At 43.2% G+C, this 22,140-nt stretch overlaps 1 protein-coding gene across 1 annotated transcript; it reads right to left on the bottom strand.

The window, feature by feature from the left end:
* Nucleotides 1-7,602: 7,602 nt before the first annotated feature.
* On the bottom strand, nt 7,603-8,860 carry LOC119315138. The gene is made up of 3 exons (XM_037589812.1): nt 8,390-8,860; nt 8,187-8,231; nt 7,603-8,058 (listed from the first exon to the last, which is right to left on the bottom strand). The coding sequence occupies exons 1-3, from the start codon at nt 8,776-8,778 to the stop codon at nt 8,001-8,003; spliced, it is 492 nt and encodes a 163-aa protein (XP_037445709.1). The 5' UTR covers nt 8,779-8,860; the 3' UTR covers nt 7,603-8,000.
* Between the last annotated feature and the right edge of the window lie 13,280 nt (nt 8,861-22,140).

Here is a 22,140-nt window from a genome sequence, read left to right as displayed (position 1 = left end):
AGAAGTTCAAAATGGATCAGTCAAAGAAGGGGTTCTTGCCTGTATTGCAAGGTACGAGATTGAGCACGGCTCAATGCCCGACCACGGTAGAAGATAGAGAAAAGATGAGTGTCGTCCCCTATGCCTCGGCCATTGGGTCTATCATGTATGCTATGCTGTGTACCAGACCTGATGTAAACCTTGCCGTAAGTTTGGTAGGAAGGTACCAAAGTAATCCCGGCATGGAACACTGGACAACGGTCAATAATATACTGAAGTACCTGAAAAGGACTAAGGATATGTTTCTCGTTTATGGAGGTGACGAAGAGCTCGTCGTAAAGGGTTATGTCGATGCTAGCTTCGACACAGATCTGGATGACTCTAAGTCACAAACCGGATACATGTATATTTTGAATGGTGGGGCAGTAAGTTGGTGCAGTTGCAAGCAAAGCGTTGTGGCGGGATCTACATGTGAAGCGGAGTACATGGCAGCCTCGGAGGCAGCACAAGAGGCAATCTGGGTGAAGGAGTTCATTACTGACCTAGGAGTCATACCCAATGCGTCGGGCCCGATGACTCTCTTCTGTGACAACACTGGAGCTATTACCCTTGCCAAGGAGCCCAGGTTTCACAGGAAGACCAGGCATATCAAGCGTCGCTTCAACTCCATTCGTGAAAGTGTTCAAAATGGAGACATAGATATTTGTAAAGTACATACAGACCTGAATGTGGCAGATCCGTTGACTAAACCTCTCCCTAGAGCAAAACATGATCAACACCAGAACTACATGGGTGTTCGATTCATCACAATGTAACTAGACTATTGACTCTAGTGCAAGTGGAAGACTGTTGGAGATATGCCCTAGAGGCAATAATAAAATGGTTATTATTATATTTCCTTGTTCATGATAATTGTCTATTGTTCATGCTATAATTGTGTTATCCGGAAATCGTAATACATGTGTGAATACATAGACCACAACACGTCCCCAGTGAGCCTCTAGTTGACTAGCTCGTTGATCAAAAGATAGTCATGGTTTCCTGACTATGGACATTGGATGTCATTGATAACGGGATCACATCATTAGAAGAATGATGTGATGGACAAGACCCAATCCTAAGCATAGCTCAAAGATCGTGTAGTTCGTTTGCTGTAGCTTTTCCAAATGTCAAGTATCATTTCCTTAGACCATGAGATTGTGCAACTCCCGGATATTGTAAGAGTGCTTTGGGTGTGCCAAACGTCACAACATAACTGGGTGACTATAAAGGTACACTACAGGTATCTCCAAAAGTGTCTGTTGGGTTGGCACGAATCGAGACTGGGATTTGTCACTCCGTATGACGGAGAGGTATCTCTGGGCCCACTCGGTAATGCATCATCATAATGAGCTCAATGTGACCAAAGTGGTTGATCACAGGATCATGCATTACGGTACGAGTAAACTGACTTGCCGGTAACGAGATTGAACGAGGTATTGGGATACTGACGATCGAGTCTCGGGCAAGTAACGTACCGATTGACAAAGGGAATTGTATACGGATTGATTGAATCCTCGACATCGTGGTTCATCCGATGAGATCATCGTGGAGCATGTGGGAGCCAACATGGGTATCCAGATCCCGCTGTTGGTTATTGACCGGAGAGGTGTCTCGGTCAAGTCTGCATGTCTCCCGAACCCGTAGGGTCTACACACTTAAGGTTCGGTGACGCTAGGGTTGTAGAGATATTAGTATGCAGTAACCCGAAAGTTGTTCGGAGTCCCGGATGAGATCCCGGACATCACGAGGAGCTCCGGAATGGTCCGGAGGTAAAGATTTATATATAGGAAGTCCAGTTTCGGCCATCGGAAAGGTTTCGGGGGTCGCCGGTATTGTACCGGGACCACCGAAAGGGTCCCGTGGGTCCACCGAAAGGGTCCCGTGGGTCCACCGGGTGGGGCCACCTATCCCGGAGGGCCCCATGGGCTGAAGTGGGAGGGGAACCAGCCCCTGGTGGGCTGGTGCGCCCCCCCCCCCTTGGGTCTCCCCTGCGCGTAGAGTTGGGAAACCCTAAGGGTGGGGGCGCCCCCCGCTTGGCTTGGGGGGAAGCCACCCCTTGGCCGCCGCCCCCCTTGGAGATTGCATCTCCTAGGGCCGGCGACCCCCCAAGGCCCCTATATAAAGAGGGGGGAGGGAGGGCAGCCGCACCCTTGCTCTTGGCGCCTCCCTCTCCCTCCGTAACACCTCTCCTCCCCGCTTGCGCTTGGCGAAGCCCTGCTGGGATCCTGCTGCATCCACCACCACGCCGTCGTGCTGTTGGATCTTCATCAACCTCTCCTTCCCCCTTGCTGGATCAAGAAGGAGGAGACGTCTTCCCAACCGTACGTGTGTTGAACGTGGAGGTGTTGTCCGTTCGGCACTTGGTCATCGGTGATTTGGATCACGACGAGTACGACTCCATCAACCCCGTTCTCTTGAACGCTTCCGCACGCGATCTACAAGGGTATGTAGATGCACTCCTCTCTCCCTCGTTGCTAGATGACTCCATAGATTCATCTTGGTGATGCGTAGAAAATTTTAAAATTCTTCTACGTTCCCCAACATTTTCCACTGTGAAAGATTAAATTGTTGCTTCTCTCATTCAATTTTGAACCAATCGGTTAAAATTGCTTAGAGAGTAAAAGAGTACATAATTGTTTCTGAATAGAATATTATAAAGGCAAAGTAAAAGTTTTATACTCCAACAAAATTGGAACCAATGGGAAAATTTAATTGGAAGAACTGTTCTTAGCAATGTTTTTCCCTGTGGGTGAAATAAGATGCAGATAGTTTCCGATATGATAAAAGAAAGATATTTCTTTTAAAGTTAAAATATGGTATTGTTATTTTCTGACCAACGTTGATGATAACAGTACTATAATTCTATGAGTCTTATGTTCAGAGCTTAAATCTCTGATAAATTTTGTATCAAATGATCATTTTTCAGAGAAGAGTTAAAGATGAAGAAATGCTCTTGAACTAGAGAAATGTATATTTCTTGTTTCCGCTGCAATAAAGTTGATGATGATGATTATTTCTTAGCAAAGTTGTTTAATAGAAATACTATCATCACATTGTTTATGAGTTATATGAATTATTTCCATTTCCGCCCAACGGTGATATGGAATTAATGTAGAAGAATGAGTTTTATTCTAATTCTACCACAATGGTGATTTAGAGTATAAAAAGAAAGTTTTACAAAAGTTTAATGTGAATATTTTTTAACCAGACCAACGTAGGGTTATTTTTATGCTCATTATTGTTGATTATTAGCTATGTTTTCTCAGACTAACAGTTTTCCATGCTTTCATTCGTGAAAGCGAATGGTTAGGTACTTGTGACCCGAAAGATGACCAGGAAAGGTCATAACGTGAGGGAGTATGTTCTCTCTAAAGAATGGCTTCAAAAGAAAAGAATTCTTGGATATTAATCCAAGAGAAGAAAACAAATAGATCATTGAGAGTCTTGGTTGACGAATGTCTTTCATGTATTCTATATGAAGAAGATTTTTCAGTCAACATGATTTGAGATGAAACAAGCAACATGCGTGTTTAATTTGACCAACGTCGGATTAAGCATGTGTGTCAAAGAGCGTTTGGATTTATTTTTGAATTTGATGATTGCATATGCAGTCAAAAGAGCCAATTCTGGCATTTATGTTCATTACAGGGAATTACCCGCATAGCTTGGAAAGAGGATTATGATAAAACCCACATGGCGGGGAAAAGTCTGGGAAAATACCTGCATAACTGGGTAAAGTTGACATAGTATTATGTCAAAAATCCTATATGGCAGGAGAAATTTTGGCAAAGAACTTATCCTGTATGACAAGAGAAAGATATGATGACTCATGTGTGTTTAATGTGTCCCACTCTGGGAGAAAAGTATGGAGTAACTATTATGCTTTCCTAATATCGACCGTACACCTTATGTGTAACGGTCATTAAGCATTCGATAAATCCAAAGAGAATAAAAGTGAGAGACGAACCTAAAGATAAGATTGATATGCAAGTGTTACTTGCAAAGTACTAATGATAAAGAACTCTGTTGGGTTTCCGAAATGGAATGAGGAAAAAGTACTCCCATATCAGTTAACAGATAACTTCATTTTGTATGAAGTAATCAGATGAATGAAGTAGATAATCAAAGTTTCCTCAATTCACAAGAGTTATGAATGGTTTTCGAAATTGTGGCAGAAAAGTTCTTGCCACATTTCGAGGGGGGAAAGAAATATGAGATAAATTAAGAATTATGAAACTCCCCTATACTTTAGATAACGTGATGAAGAATGTGATCGTCTGGGGGAGTACGACGGTCATAATCATACCCCTAAAGAAAAAACATAGGTGTATTCCTGGATCTTTTACAGTTCCGAAAGCAGACCAAGGAATACTAAGACGGTGCTTAAAGTGCCATAAAGAGGAAAGTTTTCACAGAATAAACCCAAATAATAAAGTTTAAAGATGCGCCATTTTTAGTGAAGATGGAGTAATCTGGGGGAGCATGGTATGAAAATACCAAAGACTATAGAATTAATTTGCCTCTTGGCAGTGACAGAGCAACAACAGCCCCATATGAAAGAAGTGCTAGTACCTGAGACCATTGTTGAGGAAATCATTAACTGGTAGCTGCTCGGTCGGCTGGTGAGTAGGGGATTAATAGGCTAATCGGCAAGTTAATCGGCCATTTAATCAATTAATCGGATGATTTATCGGGTAATCGGCTACTCGGGGACCTTATGAGTAGGGATTAATCGGCAAGTTAATTGGTTAATCGGATGAATTCTTGAACAGGGACTGAGACATAGATGGTCTTAAGGAATGAGAAAATCAGATACTTCTGATTACTATAAAGTCTATGTTAGTGAAATTCAAATGGAGGTTGATCCCACTCATTTAAAGAACTCAATCGAGTTTTGAGACTCATAAGCAATTTCCAATGGAGCCAAAACAGTAGGCTGTAAAGGGTCTATAAGGTTAGTGTGACTCCAAAGGAAATATGTAAAGGTGTAAAGAACGACTTAAATTGAAAGTTTTTGTGCATGATTTGAGTTACATCAGATGAAAGTAAAGAACACAAGGGATACTGCTTCAAGAAGTCTTTTGTGGACTAGAGCAAGTCTCTAGACAGTGGCATTTAAAGTTAGAAGAATCAGATGTTTTTTGGGTTAAAGAAAATGAGAGGACAATTGTATTCATGCAAAGTTATAGAATGGGAAATTCATTTCCTAATCCTGTGCATGTGGATGACATCCTACTTGCTAGTGGTGATGTCAACCTACTGCGGGAGGAGAAAAAAAAGTTCTTGTCCTCAAAGTTCAAAAGAATGTTCTTGGTAGAGTGTCTCTCGTTATAAGTATCGAGATTCACGAAGAAAAGAATAAAAGGGGGTATTCGGGATGTCGAATGGACATGCTAAGAAAGGTCTCTAAAGTATGCATGCGAGAAAACCTACGCCTGTTATTATAGTCAAGGGTAATGGAACTGAAAACTATGGTGTTCCAAGAGTTGATGAGAAAAGATTGAAAACGGATATGGTACCATATGCTTCAGTTGTTGGAAGCTCAATACATTACCCTGGCACAGTTCACGTATCCGGGTTGTTTTGGCAATGTCCAACCCATATATAGATCACTGGAATGGAGTCAAAGATATCGGCCTCATGCTGAAAGAAATAAGTGCTCTCAAAAGATTGTGAGTACAAAGACATGACTTGTGAAATGTATAGCGAAATCCACAATTGTCGCTAACTTCATACTTGGAGGTTTTTGTGTGGAAAAGCTCCAAAGAATGAAGCAATTATCATCAATGTGATGCAAAGATATTTTATAGCTTGATATGAGGCTGAGGGACAGGCAAAATGGTTAAGGGGACCTGTACCCAGAGTTGATAATGGTTGACAACAGCGATAACTATTTTAAGTCTTTTGCTCCTATGACAACGAGTCAAGTGTTGATGCCAAACACACTGGCATAGAGTTATGCGTTGTAAAGGAGAAAGTCTGGAATTATGTAGGAATGCTTGAAGCATAAAAGCAACAGACAAGTGTTTGCAGATCTGCTTATTAAAGGCTTACCGCCCAGTGTGTTCGGAGAACACACAATCGACATGGGTTTTATGGTATAGTCTAAAATTTCCGGACAATAAAAGGGCCCAAGGTTAAAGAATTTGTTTCAAAACAGAGAGGTACGTTGTGGCTGTCTGATTCTATCGGCAATTGAGCTGTGACGATGAAACATGTTCTATGTATTGATCTGTTATGAAACGAGTAAAGTAAAAGTATAAGGTCAAAAGTAAAAGTTGAGATCAAGGGAGAGAATGTTAGGATGATCTCCATCGTGTGGGCACAACGGCCCACCGGGCCCTTAGATCTGCGCCCTGATCGGGGGCGCTCAACCCACTATGGGTGACGGGTCCCTGTCACCTGCACTATATAAAGAGGTGGGGGCCGGCGGCTCGCATCACGAGGTTCGTCACAGCGCCGTACACCCCACCTAATCGCCTACCGATTTAGGGTTAGTGCAGTGCTGATGGGAAGCGCCACCACCACTTCACCCACTACTCTCTGCCATCACCGCCGTAGCCATCCACCATGGCCACTTTGGCGGGTTCATCCACCTATGGAGAAGGTAAACCACCGCAAACCACCGATCTAATCTAGCCTAGTGATCCACAACATCTATCAAGTATAGCATGCGGGCATATGATGTCGATGGACTACTACTTTGTCCCTGATGTGCTATTCGAGCCCTGTTTTTGGCGCCAATTTCGGATGAGGCGATTTGTGTTCGATCGCCTCTACAATGGTGTCTGGGCATATGATGACTATTTCATCTTGAAGAAGGATGCCGATGGAAACATTTGATTCTCTAGTTATTAGAAGTGAACGGATGCATTGAGGATGTTTGTGTATGGCACAACCGCAGATTCGTAGGATGCTGATGTGCTATCCGAAAGTACATGTCTCAAAGCCGTGGTCAGGTTTGCTATTGCGGTGGTCAAGGTGCGATGGCCAAGCCGACGGAGAGGTTCACAGAGATATTGGTGAAGAAGGGAGAGGCATGCGTGAGGCGCTCATACATTAAGGAGGAGAGAAGGCGGAGAGGTTCAAGCAGTTGATGGAGGCAACGGAGAAGAAGATCAAGCTCGAAGAGAGGAGGACCATGATCGATGAGAGGAAGGCGACGCTCGAGGAGAAAAAAAGCCACGATAGAGGAAAAGAGGGTGAAGATCGCCGCCAATACGAAGGACGCCAAGATGTTGACCTTGAATATTGACTCTTTGGATATCGATACTAGAATTATCGTGCAATCCATCCGCAACCAGATGTTGGAGCGGCAGAAAGATGAATTGGGGGAGGCGGAAGATGAGCACGGGGCGGAGGCGGAGGCTGCCTATGCGATAGCGACGACACCTCCTTGGTCGGGAAGTAGCTTACTGGGATGGCCGGTCCGGCGGGGCAGAAATGCATGGACAGCCGAACTAATATTCTTTTGTATTCGGGCATGGTTGCGAGAGAAAATTTATGAGTTGCCGTTGGAGATGTCCTTACAACCCCTCCAAAGAAAATTTAGTCTGTTACAATACTACTCATCACATTTAATGTATAGCCAACGAATACACATTTTTTCTTTTCTTTTTGGTCGGAACTTACACATACATATTTGATCAACGTTCACAAACAAAAAGAAATATAACACTGTCAAAATGCTAAAATTTCAACCACCTAGGTGGCCAGCACCCTGGATCCAAGACCTTAGACACTCTGTGATGCATCCAAAATTTCACTTGATTTACCTAAACCTGTGAGACACCTAAAATTGCACATTGCTATTCCCAACATTGCAGTTTAGAAAACTGTGCAACATCACTATTCCAGCAAGAGTTACTGTGATTCATAGCCAATTGATCATGTACCAGTATATATATTGGTAAGGTGGAGTTGGATGTCTTGATCTTTTCTGAGCTACTGCGTGCATGGTAAAGATGCCGTGCATCATTTCATTGCCCGTCTTCTCCGTCCTTGATTAGGTTGCAGACGTCGGAGCACTCCACCAGGCTGTGCATATGCACGAAATAATTCAGAGCCGCACGCAGAAAATAAACATATGAACAGTACGATTGATGTCGTTCTGAAGCCGCTAAAGAGAATTTCATTGCCGAAACGGTTCTGCATCACGCACGTACCAGTACTGTCGACTGCGGAAACCTTCCTTGAACACCACGAGGGGTCTGGATGCATGCCATTCGATCCAAAAACAATACATATGTCGTCAGTCACATACAGCAGTTGATCAGCTGGAACAAGAATAAAAAAAGAGAAGAAGCATGGAGATGGACAATTGGACATGCAATCGATCGATCGATGGATCGTCCCTTGGTTTAATTACCTCCGGACGTTGAAGGGCCCGCCGACGCCGGGCGCGCCGGCGCCGCCGAGGACGCAGGTGCTGACGCACTTGGAGGTGCACCGCGCCGCCTCGCGCGACCTCGGGTGCTTGATCCGCTCGGCCTCCTTGCCGTCCTCCCCGGACAGCGTCCGCGGCACGTCGCACATCGTGTCCTCCGGCGCCGTGTCCGCCGCCTTCTGCTGGGTCGGAGGGGTCGGAGGGGGTGCACCAGCTGGCCGAGCTTGCGCCGGCGACGCCACGGCGAGCACCGCGGCCAGCGCCACCACCGCCGGCGCCTGCAGCAGCCTGACGACGCCGGACGGCCGCCACTCTCCGGCGCCCGGCGGTGCCGACCTCGGCGTCACGCCAGCTGGTTTCGTCGGGTGCATCAGTTCTCTCCGTGGCTTGTCCCTACTACCAGGGCCATGCGTGGCTCACATGATGCCGGTCTGAGCTGTCGAGAGCTGAGAGCCTCAAGCTTGCCTGCTTATGTGGACTCTCCGCAGCCACCTGCGGGCCTCCTATCTCTTCTACGCTCTCCATCGCGTTTTTCATTTGCTATAGTGGTTGCGAATGGTTGCGCTAGCCCACGTTGAAAAAGTAGTAAATTACAACTTATAATAGTCCCTTCATTTTTATTTGATCCGTGTATTATCTTTGGTCAAAGTCAAGCTTTGTAACTTTGATAAAATTTATAAACAAAAATGTTAGCATATACAATATCAAATCAATATCGTTTGATTTATTATTAAATATACTTTCCCATCGTATAGATTTGTTATGGTATATGTTTATATTTTTTTATGATTAAACTTGGTGAAAGGACATGCGGTGCCTTCATGTGTGGTTTTGGTAATTGATGACAATCTCTATGGACTAACGGTTGCCTTGAGTTATATTTGAATGATTTGTCCATAGGATTGTCTTGAAGTCCATGTGTTGGTTTCAAGGAGTTTATGAGATGACCAAAGTGCTTTTCAAGGAATTATCCAAAGATTGGTCATGTGTGAGTTGAGATGGCCAAAGTGCTTTTCAAGGAATTATCCAAAGATTGATCATGTGTGAGTTGAGCTTATTGCAAGCATGTCCTGAAGAAGAAGATTGTGTGATTATTCATGGTTACCTTCAAGACATCATCCAAATGAGAGTTGGAAAGATTCAATGTTGATCAAGACTAAGTCAAGAGTGAATCAAGTTGATCAACTCACAAAGCGTAGAAGAAGTACCGAGAGGGATCAAGTGATCCCATGGTATGGTAAGCATTGTCCATTATGCTTTGTGTACTAACCCATGGTCTACTGAGAGTTTTTTGTGGGGTTAGGTATGTTTTCATGGTCTTGAGTCAAGAGGAAGATCTCATACAACCCATGGAGGATGACATCAAGTGGTGATAGTCATCAAGTTTGTAGTGTGCAAGTTCAAGTGGAGCAACTCGAAGAGTGGCTCACCCATAATGGAGTATGGGGGAGCAATCAAGCTTGAAGTTTGCTGTCCATTGTGGTGTCAATGGAATTGTGAAGATGTGCCAAAGAGTGGCTCACCCATAGTGAAGTATGGGGGAGCAATCAACTAGTCTTCATCGAGCCAACACAATCAAGAAAGGTGGTCCAACTTGAGGAAGTCAAGATCGTCATCATCTAGCTCAAGTGGACTATGTGTAAGGCAAAGGTTTGCCCTTGATAGGTTTTCTATTTTACCGGTCTCATAGTGGTAGTTGGGAGACCGGGTTGTAGGATCGATTGTCGTACTATCAAGGGGGCTCTCTAGGGAGTAGCTTGATCGTATCATTAGTCGAGAGCTCAAACCATTGCATCCTTGCATCATCTTTCTTGGTTCTTGTTTGGTTCCATTTGTGAGTCTTAGAGCTTATGGTTATCTTGATGACAAGCTTGAGTTCATTAAAAACGGAGTTCGCATGCATCTTCTATGATGTTTTCGGTGTTGGAGGTTTTACCGGTATTTGTCGAGGATGGGTTCTCACCATTTTATTATGGTCCTTTTCTCATTTGCTTATTATTGTTATTTCTCTGAAGATTGTTTTAGCCCTTGTCGTTAACTTTCCAACAAATTTGGTTTCGTTGAATTCGGAGCTCGTATGCGAAAGTTGTGCCTGTTTTGATATTGCCTGTTTTACACAGAGAGGTTGTACCGCCCCATGGAGAGGTTGTACCGCTTGACCGGTACAACCGGTGTTTGGAGCGATTGTACCGCTCCAGAATTGGTCCGGAGGTTGTACCGGTCATGTACCGCTCTACCACCGGACTGGTCTCTGTTGTGGTGCGGTTGTTGGGCGGTTGTGGGCCGGTTGTACCTCTTATTGCCTGTTACCGGTTGTACCGGTGCTCATAGAGGTTGTACCGCTCCTATGTTATTCTGTACATAACGGGCAGATTCGTGGGGACCTATTTAAGGGGGTCTTCTTCCCCAATGGTTCCCCATCTCTTGAGCTCGTTTTTGCCCCCATTGTTGACCTTCTTTGAGCTTGCTAATTCTCAATCCCTCCATAGATTCTTGCTAGTTTTTGAGGAAAAAGAGAGAGGAGATCTAGATCCACATTTCCACCAATCACTTTCTCCTCTATGTGAGGGGAACCCCTTGGATCTAGATCTTGGAGTTCTTGGTGTTCTCCTTCTTGTTCTTCCTCTCATTTTCCTCCCTAGCATTAGTTGCTCCGGTGGGATTTGATAGAGAAGGACTTGGGCACTCCGTGTGCCCTTGCCATTGCTTTGGTGCATCGGTTTGAGTTGTCCACGATGATACGTGGAAGTGAAGTTTGAGAAGCTTATTACTCTTGGGTGTTTGGGCACCCTAGAGCTTGTTCCTCTTGGGTGCCTTGGTGCCCTAGACGGTTAGTGTTGTTTGGAGCTCAATCATTGTGGTGTAAAGCTCCGGGCAAGCGTCGGGGTCTCCAATTAGGTTGTGGAGATCGCCCCAAGCAATTTGACGGGTTCCGGTGACCGCCCCCAAGGGTTGCCAAAGTGTACGGGTTCGGTGACCGCCCCCAAGGGTTGCCATTTGTACGGGTTCGGTGACCGCCCTCAAGTGTCCCTTAGTGGAATCACGGCATCTTGCATTGTGCGAGGGCGTGAGGAGAGTACGGTGGCCCTAGTGGCTTCTTGGGGAGCATTGTGCCTCCACACCGCTCCAAACGGAGATTAGCATCTGTAAGGGTGTGAACTTCGGGATACATCGTCGTCTCTACGTGCCTTGGTTATCTCTTACTCGAGCCCCTTTACTCATGCACTTTACTTTGTGATAGCGATATTGTTTCTTGTCATATATCTTGCTATCACATAATTGCTTATCTTGCTTAGCATAAGTTGTTTGTGCACATAGGTGAGCCTAGTTGTTTTAGGTTTTGTGCTTGATAAATTAACCACTAGGTTTATTCCGCATTTGTTCAAGCCTAAATCGTAATTATTTTAAAACGCCTATTCACCCCCCTCTAGGCGACATCCACGATCTCTCAATTGGTATCACAGCTTCGTCTCTCTTTATAGGGCTTAACCACCTAGAGAGTAAGGATGTCGACTAGGGGATTAGGATTCTCTGACACTCTTAGTTTTGATGGCACAAATTTTGATGTTTGGGTAATTCGCATGCTTAATCTCTTTAGGGTCATGGACCCAAATTTAGAGCGAATTGTAGATATGGGTTTTTCTCCTCCAAAGGATCCCCAAAGATTATCTTTAGAGGATGAGAAAAACTCTTATCTCAATGCTCAAGCTTCTAATGTGCTTTTCTATGCTTTGAGCAATGTAGTTATATTTCAGCTCATGCCATTTCGGGATGCTCATGAGTTGTGGACAAAGCTTCAAGATAAATATGGTGTGTCCAAGTTTTGTGGGGATGATTGTTCTCCCTCCACCTCCGGCCATGTTGAGTTCCCAACTTCTTCTACTTCACCTACATGTGGTTTGCCACAAGGTAATGAAAGGGTGAGTAGTGTTGGTCATTGCAATGATGATAGTATGCTTATTGTGGATGATACTTCATCACTATCTTATTGCAATGCATCTTCTTTGGACTTTAACACGTCGAGCACCATACATGTTTCACATGCTTGTGTTGATAGTCCGTGCATATCTTGTAGAAATTGTTTGACTAAATTCATGATGATATGCTTGCTATATCTTGTTGCCATGATAAAAATGCTTGTATTTCCTCGAGTTGTGGTGCTAACAATGTAGAAGAAACCCAACACTCCATGGAACAAGATGTGGTTTTAAATGGTGCTTCAACGGATCCTACATCATCATCTATTGCATTTTGCCTTATGGCCAAGGCTTCAAAGGTATCTCTCACTTTGAATTCCAATATATCTTGTGATGATGGCAAGAGTGATGATGATGTTGATTATGATGAAGAGAATGATAATGTTGCCTCCTTAAAAACTAAGGGGGAAATGATTTTTAAAGCTCTCCACAAAAATAAACTTGCTCATTCCAACTTCATGGAAATCATGTCTATTGCCATTGAAGGCAAGAAATACATTGAGGAGTTGGAATCTCATCTAGAGGAGCATGAGGTCACCATTGAGAAAATGGAAGGTCATGAGCGTGATTACCCAAATGAGATCGCGGAGCTATCTCAAGCTCTTAAACATGAACAAACCTCATCCAAATCTCTTGAGGAGACCTTTGCTACAGAATTATCTAGAATAAAGGAATCTCATGATAGAGCACTCGAGGTGGCCAATGATTTCAAAACTAAAAATGCTAAGCTTGAAGTTGCTCATGCTAGACTCCTTGAGGATTTTGAGCACCTCGAAAATGACTCAAGGGTCATCAAGGGTGAGCTCATCAAACTCACCGAGTCTCATGCTCAACTAGAAGCTTCTTACTTAAAAGAGCTTGCCAAGGTGTCCTCGCCTATTGTTGTTAATGATGATGCTTGGGATACTAACTCTATTACTTGTGAAGCATCCATTTTGAAGGAGAATGTTGAGCTTCGGGCTCAACTTGAGTTGCTATCTAGCAATTATGGGAAATTGGAAGAAAACCATGAAAAGCTCTCAAGCTCTCATGATGATCTTCTAGTACCCTATAATGAGCTAAAGATAGCTCATGAGGCCATGATTTCTAAGGTAACATCTAGTGAGCCTCATGTGGATACTAGCACTACTTCTAGTCAAAATGCTATATTGCCATATGCTAGTCCTTGTAATTCATCTACTCACAATGTTGGTACATCTTGTGATGAATTGCTTTCCTTGCCTTGTTGCTCTAACGATGAAGCTTATACTTCCTCTAGTACTTGTGTTGAGACTAACCATGTAGAAGAAATCAAAGAGCTCAAGGCCCAAGTCACTTCTTTGAAGAAAGACTTGGAAAAGAGTCATGAAGGGAAATCCACACTCAACAATATCTTGAGTGTGCAAAAATCCCCCAATGACAAAGGTGGACTTGGATTCAACTCTAATAATAATAAGAAGAAGTCCAAGATGATCAAGAAGAAGGGCCAAGAACAAGTCAAGAATTCGGCCAAGATTATTTGCTTCAAGTGCAAAATTGAAGGGCATCATGTTAGATCTTGCCCATTGAAGAAGAAACCCATTAGTGACAAGCAACAAGGGAAGCGGCCACAAGTTCATTCTCATGCTCAACCTCAAGTTGAAGAAAAGCCTCTTCCCAAGAAGACTCAAGCTTATGCTTCTCAAGTTGAGAAATCAAGTGAGAAGAAAGTGAATAGTAGACATTGCTACCTATGTCGCGAGAAAGGTCACCTCGCCTCTTCATGCACTAGTGGTAACTTATCCAACCCAATTATTATTGATGATATCTACTCTCTTGGGAAGGATAATGTTGCCAATGTGTTTGCCAAATTTGTTAGTGCTCAAAGTGGTGTCAAGAAAAGAACCATTTGGGTAGCCAAGCCTATTGTGACTAACCTCTTAGGACCCAACTTGGTTGGGGACCAACAAGCTCAAACTTGATCAATAGGTGATATTGGAGGTCATTGGAGACTTGGCTACATTATGAAGAATTAAGGGGACTTCATCATTCTCATTGTCTCAAGCCAAGTCATTCGGATTATCAAGTTTCTATCTTATATCCAATGTTCCTCCTTGCGGTAACTCGTGCTTAAAGTGTCTACATTGATAGTTACTTGCCCCTTTGCATGTTTGGTTTCATACCTTGCATGTGTTTGTATATGTTGTGCTTCCAACTTGATTATCTTAAGCAATCAAGTATGTGTGTGTTGGTTTGCACATCATGTACATGTGTGTCGTTCGTTGAGCCTTTGTGCATCTTGGTCATATCTTGGTTGGCTCTTGTGAGAGATTAATGGAATATCCCATTGTGGGGGAGTGATGTGCTTTGTGCACCTCACAATCCTATAAATGTGTGTACATGAGGAATGCCATCTAGTATTGATATTATAAGATTATCTAGTCGCTATGTGGTATGTCTTTTCATGAGAAATTCAAATTCTAAGTAGTCCATTAATTATCTCTTGTTGGATCCTTTAATTGCCTCTTGTCTATTTTTAATTGGTATCACATTATGGGGGAGTAATATGCTATGAGTATATTACTAGCCTAGAAAATGTGTACATTTGAGATACTGTCATCTAGAGTTGATATTGTAAATTATCTTGTTCCTAGGTGGCATGTTAGCTCTACAAGTTGCAATTTGCTTTTTGTTTGGTGTGAAGATGATGTCGGATATCCTTGCTATCTACCACCGGGAATTATTTCCAAATACTTCTTGTCTTTTGACAATTGGTACTCACTTGTGTGGTAGATATTATTGATCATCTTTACATTAGCCTTTGCTTTTATTTGCCTTATCTCTTGCCTAGGATTGTGTCAACTCCCATTGTATTCCATACCACTTGTGGATCTTGTTATTTCCTTGAGCTTGTCTAGTGTTTGTATAGATATAGTGGAAGTGGTGATCCCATCTTGTGCTTTTTGTATTCAAATGCAAATTCTCCATATTGCACAATGCTTGGGGGAGCTATCCTATTTTTCTTAGAACACTCACCTTGTGATCCTTTTGAAGTGTGTGTTGGTGGAATCCAAATCGTTTCTTTTGGTACTTATGCCATCATGAAACTTTGTAGAGCACTTGGTTTGTTTGGAACCATTCTCTCTTTTGGGAGTTTGACATCTTTCTTTTTGTGTATCAATGGATATCTCATTCCTTGATGTATCGTTTAATGATATCCTCCAAGTGATAATTTATTCATTTGGTATCCTTCCTTCACTTGGTATTTCTTTTTCTTTTGGTATCGGTTCTTGAAAGTCTTGAGCATGCATATTAACTTCGTGTAGTATCTTTGGCATGCTTTCTTTCTTTGACCAAATATATAGGGGAAGCTCCACCGAGTCTCAAATTGGATGAGATGTGCATGAAATTTATTTTTGTATCTATATGCACATTTTTATGTGGAGTTTGTCCTATGTATTGTCGGTTCTCTAACTCTTTGGTCCCAATGAGTTTGGGTACCATTTTGTTTGTGTTGTTGTTCTAGGAACAATTGGAGATACATTGGAAGCTCGGCTCACTCACAAGGAAGGTGTTGTCATCATGTGCTTATTGGAGTCGAGCTAGGATGATCAATGAACTACTATCTACCTTCAATTGGTATCTACTACATCCTTCCAATGTTAACTCGGTAATAAGTATCTTCATATTCTTCATGCACACATTTCTTGTATCAACCCTATGTAGGTTGTATCATGGCATGTTATTCATTCATTCTTGTGATATTTGTTTTCTTTCTCAAAGCATCCCAACAATGATCTCTTGTTGCTAGTTGTGATGTCTTTGTTGTTCATGTGTGGACTTCATTTATATACAATAAGACCATATCTAGCCATGAGCTATTGAAGGAAATATGCCCTAGAGGCAATAATAAAGTTATTATTTATTTCCTTATAATCATGATAAATGTTTATTATTCATGCTAGAATTGTATTTACCGGAAACATAATACATGTGTGTGAATACATAGACAAACAAAGTGTCACTAGTATGCCTCTACTTGACTAGCTCGTTAATCAAAGATGGTTATGTTTCCTAACCATGAACAATGAGTTGTTATTTGATTAACGAGGTCACATCATTAGCAGAATGATCTGATTGACATGACCCATTCCATTAGCTTAGCACCCGATCGTTTAGTATGTTGCTATTGCTTTCTTCATGACTTATACATGTTCCTATGACTATGAGATTATGCAACTCCCGTTTACCGGAGGAACACTTTGGGTACTACCAAACGGACAACGTAAATGGGTGATTATAAAGGAGTACTACAGGTGTCTCCAATGGTCGATGTTGGGTTGGCGTATTTCGAGATTAGGATTTGTCACTCCGATTGTCGGAGAGGTATCTCTGGGCCCTCTCGGTAATACACATCACATAAGCCTTGCAAGCATTACAACTAATATGTTAGTTGTGAGATGATGTATTACGGAACGAGTAAAGAGACTTGCCGGTAACGAGATTGAACTAGGTATTGGATACCGACGATCGAATCTCGGGCAAGTAACATACCGATGACAAAGGGAACAACGTATGTTGTTATGCGGTCTGACCGATAAAGATCTTCGTAGAATATGTAGGAGCCAATATGGGCATCCAGGTCCCGCTATTGGTTATTGACCGGAGACGTGTCTCGGTCATGTCTACATTGTTCTCGAACCCGTAGGGTCCGCACGCTTAAGGTTACGATGACAGTTATATTATGAGTTTATGCATTTTGATGTACCGAAGGTTGTTCGGAGTCCCGGATGTGATCACGGACATGACGAGGAGTCTCGAAATGGTCGAGACATAAAGATTGATATATTGGAAGCCTATGTTTGGGCATCGGAAGTGTTCCGGGTGAAATCGGGATTTTACCGGGTTACCGGGAGGTTACCGGAACCCCCCAGGAGCCATATGGGCCTACATGGGCCTTAGTGGAAAGGAGAAAGGGGCAGCCCAAGGGGGCTGCGCGCCTCCCCCCTTCCCCTAGTCCTATTAGGACTAGGAGAGGTGGCCGGCCACCCCTCTCCCTCTTTCCCCCTTGGGAATCCTAGTTGGAATAGGATTGGGGGGGGGGGGAGTCCTACTCCCGGTAGGAGTAGGACTCCTCCTGCGCCTCTCTCTCTTGGCCGGCGCCCCCTCCCCCCTTGGCTCCTTTATATACTGAGGTAGAGGCACCCCAAAGACACACAAGTTGACACAAGTTGATCCACGTGATCTATTCCTTAGCCGTGTGCGGTGCCCCCTGCCACCATATTCCTCGATAATACTGTAGCGGAGTTTAGGCGAAGCCCTGCTGCTGTAGTTCATCAAGATCGTCACCACGCCGTCGTGCTGACGAAACTCTTCCCCGACACTTTGCTGGATCGGAGTTCGGGGATCGTCATCGAGCTGAACGTGTGCTCGAACTCGTAGGTGCCGTAGTTTTGGTGCTTGATCGGTTGGATCGTGAAGACGTACGACTACTTCCTCTACGTCGTGTCATCGCTTCCGCAGTCGGTCTGCATTGGGTACGTAGACAATACTCTCCCCTCGTTGCTATGCATCACATGATCCTGTGTGTGCGTAGGAAAATTTTTGAAATTACTACGAAACCCAACAGCTATGCTTTCAAGCAAATATCTTATTGATATATGTATGACCTCCCTTTGGATATCTTGTTCCTCATGTTGTAACTATTTCGGGTGTACATCCTTCTTTGTAGATATATATCATCATGATTTCGTCTACCTAGAATCTTATACACTTGAGAGAAGTTGCATATCTAGTTGATATCCTTTCTTTCATGGCCACCTTGTCTTTCTTATGTTATTTCTTTGGTGGCTCCGTGAAAGTTTTTGCCTTGAGTGTGTGTCTTCTATCGTTGCATCTTGATGCACTCTTGTGTGTGGTGAAGATTATTTTCCTCATGCTTATCTTTACGAGGCTTTTGCCATCTTAATTGGTATCCCTCGTCTTGATGAGGCTTTCATCTTCTATCTTCACCACGGGTTGTCACAAGCATAGGTTCTTAATATGCTTATTAGTAAGCTTGTGAATCCATTTGCTAGTTGTGTGTGGGAATGATAGGCCTTACACCGTGTGCCTCATTCTTTCAAGACTTTATTGATGCCTAATGCTCATCCGTACATTAGTCTTCTCAAGTGCATTGCCTTGACTCACACACATCATTTTGGTTGAGCCCATTCTTAAGTTGCCTCGTTTATTACTTGTTGCTCAACCATGTGTGTGTTGCAAGTACTAGGCTTTGTTTCCTATATGCTCACTTGCACTTGTTGTAAGTTTCTATTGATTTTGGGGGAGCTATGATCCTATTTTGTGCACTTTGTATCCAAATACAAATATTCTTATGTGTGCACAAATCATGGGGAGCTTCTCTAGTTTCTTTAGAACACTCCTTTGCTCATATCATAATATCCTTTATTCATGTGGCTTGTAGGATCTTTGGTTTAGTTGGTTCAATTGATATCCGTTGATTGCTTGCTTCAATTGGTACTTTTTGATTGCTTGATTTCTTGTGTCTCTCTTTGTTATGTCCTTGTGGCATATCATTCCTTTAGCAATCTTGGTGCCTCAATATAGTTGGTCTTCCTCCAAGTATTACCGTTGGATATGTGTATTGCATTCCACTCTCTTACTGAGAAATACACAACTTATGGAGGAACACAATTTATATTGGCCCTCTAAGCTTTTCGCCCATTTTGGCAATCGATGCCAATGGGGGAGAAGTTTCAGAGAGTTTTGTGGATAAGTTTAGAGAGTTTTTTCTTCTTGCTTTGGTTTCGTACCTAAGCATTTGCATCTCATACACATGCATTATTGGTTGTTGCATTGCATGGTGATAAATAATTCCTTATATAAACTCTCTTGAAAATGATTGTCATCAATTACCAAAATGGGGTAGATTGAAAGGACATGCGGTGCCCCCATGTGTGGTTTTGGTAATTGATGACAATCTCTATGGACTAACGGTTGCCTTGAGTTATATTTGAAGAATTTGTCCATAGGATTGTCTTGAAGTCCATGTGTTGGTTTCAAGGAGTTTATGAGATGGCCAAAGTGCTTTTCAAGGAATTATCCAAAGATTGGTCATGTGTGAGTTGAGATGGCCAAAGTGCTTTTCAAGGAATTATCCAAAGATTGATCATGTGTGAGTTGAGCTTATTGCAAGCATGTCTTGAAGAAGAAGATTGTGTGATCATTCATGGTTACCTTCAAGACATCATCCAAATGAGAGTTGGAAAGATTCAATGTTGATCAAGACTAAGTCAAGAGTGAATCAAGTTGATCAACTCACAAAGCGTAGAAGAAGTACCGAGAGGGATCAAGTGATCCCATGGTATGGTAAGCATTGTCCATTACGCTTTGTGTACTAACCCATGGTCTACGTGAGAGTTCTTTGTGGGGTTAGGTATGTTTCCATGGTCTTGCGTCAAGAGGAAGATCTCATACAACCCATGAAGGATGACATCAAGTGGTGATCGTCATCAAGTTTGCAGTGTGCAAGTTCAAGTGGAGCAACTTGAAGAGTGTCTCACCCATAATAAAGTATGGGGGAGCAATCAAGTTTGAAACTTGCTGTCCATTGTGGTGTCAATGGAATTGTGAAGATGTGCCAAAGAGTGGCTCACCCATAGTGGAGTATGGGGGAGCAATCAACTAGTCTTCATCGAGCCAACACAATCAAGAAAGGTGGTCCAACTTGAGGAAGTCAAGATCGTCATCATCTAGCTCAAGTGGACTATGTGCAAGGCAAAGGTTTGCTCTTAATAGGTTTTCTATTTTACCGGTCTCATAGTGGTAGTTGGGAGACCGGGTTGTAGGATCGATTGTCGTACTATCAAGGGGGGCTCTCTAGGGAGTAGCTTGATCGTATCATTAGTCGAGAGCTCAAACCATTGCATCCTTGCATCATCTTTCTTGGTTCTTATTTGGTTCCATTTGTGAGTCTTAGAGCTTATGGTCATCTTGATGACAAGCTTGAGTTCATCGAAAACGGAGTTCGCATGCATCTGCTATGATGTTTTCGGTGTTGGAGGTTTTACCGGTATTTTTCGAGGATGGGTTCTCACCATTTTATTATGGTCTTTTTCTCATTTGCTTATTATTGTTATTTCTCTCAAGATTGTGTTAGCCGTTGTTGTTAGCTTTCCAACAAACTTGGTTTCGTTGAATTCAGAGCTCATATGCGAAAGTTGTGGCTGTTTTGATATTGCGTGTTTTACACAGAGAGGTTGTACCGCCCCATGGAGAGGTTGTACCGCTTGACCGGTACAACCGGTGTTTGGAGCGGTTGTACCGCTTCAGAATTGGTCCGGAGGTTGTACCGGTCATGTACCGCTCTACCACCGGACTGTTCTCTGTTGTTGTGCGGTTGTTGGGCGGTTGTGGGCCGGTTGTACCGCTTATTGCCTGTTACCGGTTGTACCGGTGCTCATAGAGGTTGTACCGCTCCTATGTTATTCTGTACATAACGGGCAGATTCGTGGGGACCTATTTAAGGGGGTCTTCTTCCCCAATTGTTCCCCATCTCTTGAGCTCGTTTTTGCCCCCATTGTTGACCTTCTTTGAGCTTGCTTACTCTCAATCCCTCCATGGATTCTTGCTAGTTTTTGAGGGAAAAGAGAGAGGTGATCTAGATCCACATTTCCACCAATCATTTTCTCCTCTATGTGAGGGGAACCCCTTGGATCTAGATCTTGGAGTTCTTGGTGTTCTCCTTCTTGTTCTTCCTCTCATTTTTCTCCCTAGCATTAGTTGCTCCGGTGGGATTTGAGAGAGAAGGACTTGGGCACTCCGTGTGCCCTTGCCATTGCTTTGGTGCATCGGTTTGAGTTGTCCACGATGATACGTGGAAGTGAAGTTTGAGAAGCTTATTATTCTTGTGTGTTTGGGCACCCTAGAGCTTGTTCCTCTTGGGTGCCTTGGCGCCTTAGACGATTAGTGTTGTTTGGAGCTCAATCATTGTGGTGTAAAGCTCCGGGCAAGCGTCGGGGTCTCCAATTAGGTTGTGGAGATCGCCCCGAGCAATTTGACGGGTTCCGGTGACCGCCCCCAAGGGTTGCCAAAGTGTACGGGTTCGGTGACCGCCACCAAGGGTTGCCATTTGTACGGGTTCGGTGACCGCCCTCAAGGGTCCCTTAGTGGAATCACGACATCTTGCATTGTGCGAGGGCGTGAAGAGAGTACGGTGGCCCTAGTGGCTTCTTGGGGAGCATTGTGCCTCCACACCGCTCCAAACGAATATTAGCATCTGCAAGGGTGTGAACTTCGGGAAACATCGTCGTCTCTGCATGCCTTGGTTATCTCTTACCCGAGCCCCTTTACTCATGCACTTTACTTTGTGATAGCGATATTGTTTCTTGTCATATATCTTGCTATCACATAGTTGCTTATCTTACTTAGCATAAGTTGTTTGTGCACATAGGTGAGCCTAGTTGTTTTAGGTTTTGTGCTTGACAAATTAACCGCTAGGTTTATTCCGCATTTGTTCAAGCCTAAATCGTAATTATTTTAAAACGCCTATTCACCCTCCCTCTAGGCGACATCCACGATCTCTCACTTGGTCAAACTTTACAAAGTTTGACTTTAGCCAACTCTAATTTGCAGAGTAAATAAAAACGAAGAAAGTACTACTCCAACCAGATTTTTTTTAACAAATGTACAGACTTTATTCAATTGAAACAACAGTACATCATTTATGAGGAATGGTACAATTTTATTTAAAGGCTCCTCAAACCAATCAACAATACAAGAAAATTAAGCCAATCT

Source organism: Triticum dicoccoides, chromosome 6A, assembly GCF_002162155.2.
Source record: "Triticum dicoccoides isolate Atlit2015 ecotype Zavitan chromosome 6A, WEW_v2.0, whole genome shotgun sequence".
NCBI lineage: Eukaryota > Viridiplantae > Streptophyta > Magnoliopsida > Poales > Poaceae > Triticum > Triticum dicoccoides.
The sequence above is the reverse complement of the archived record's forward strand: the minus strand, read 5'-3'. Positions and strand labels throughout refer to the sequence as shown.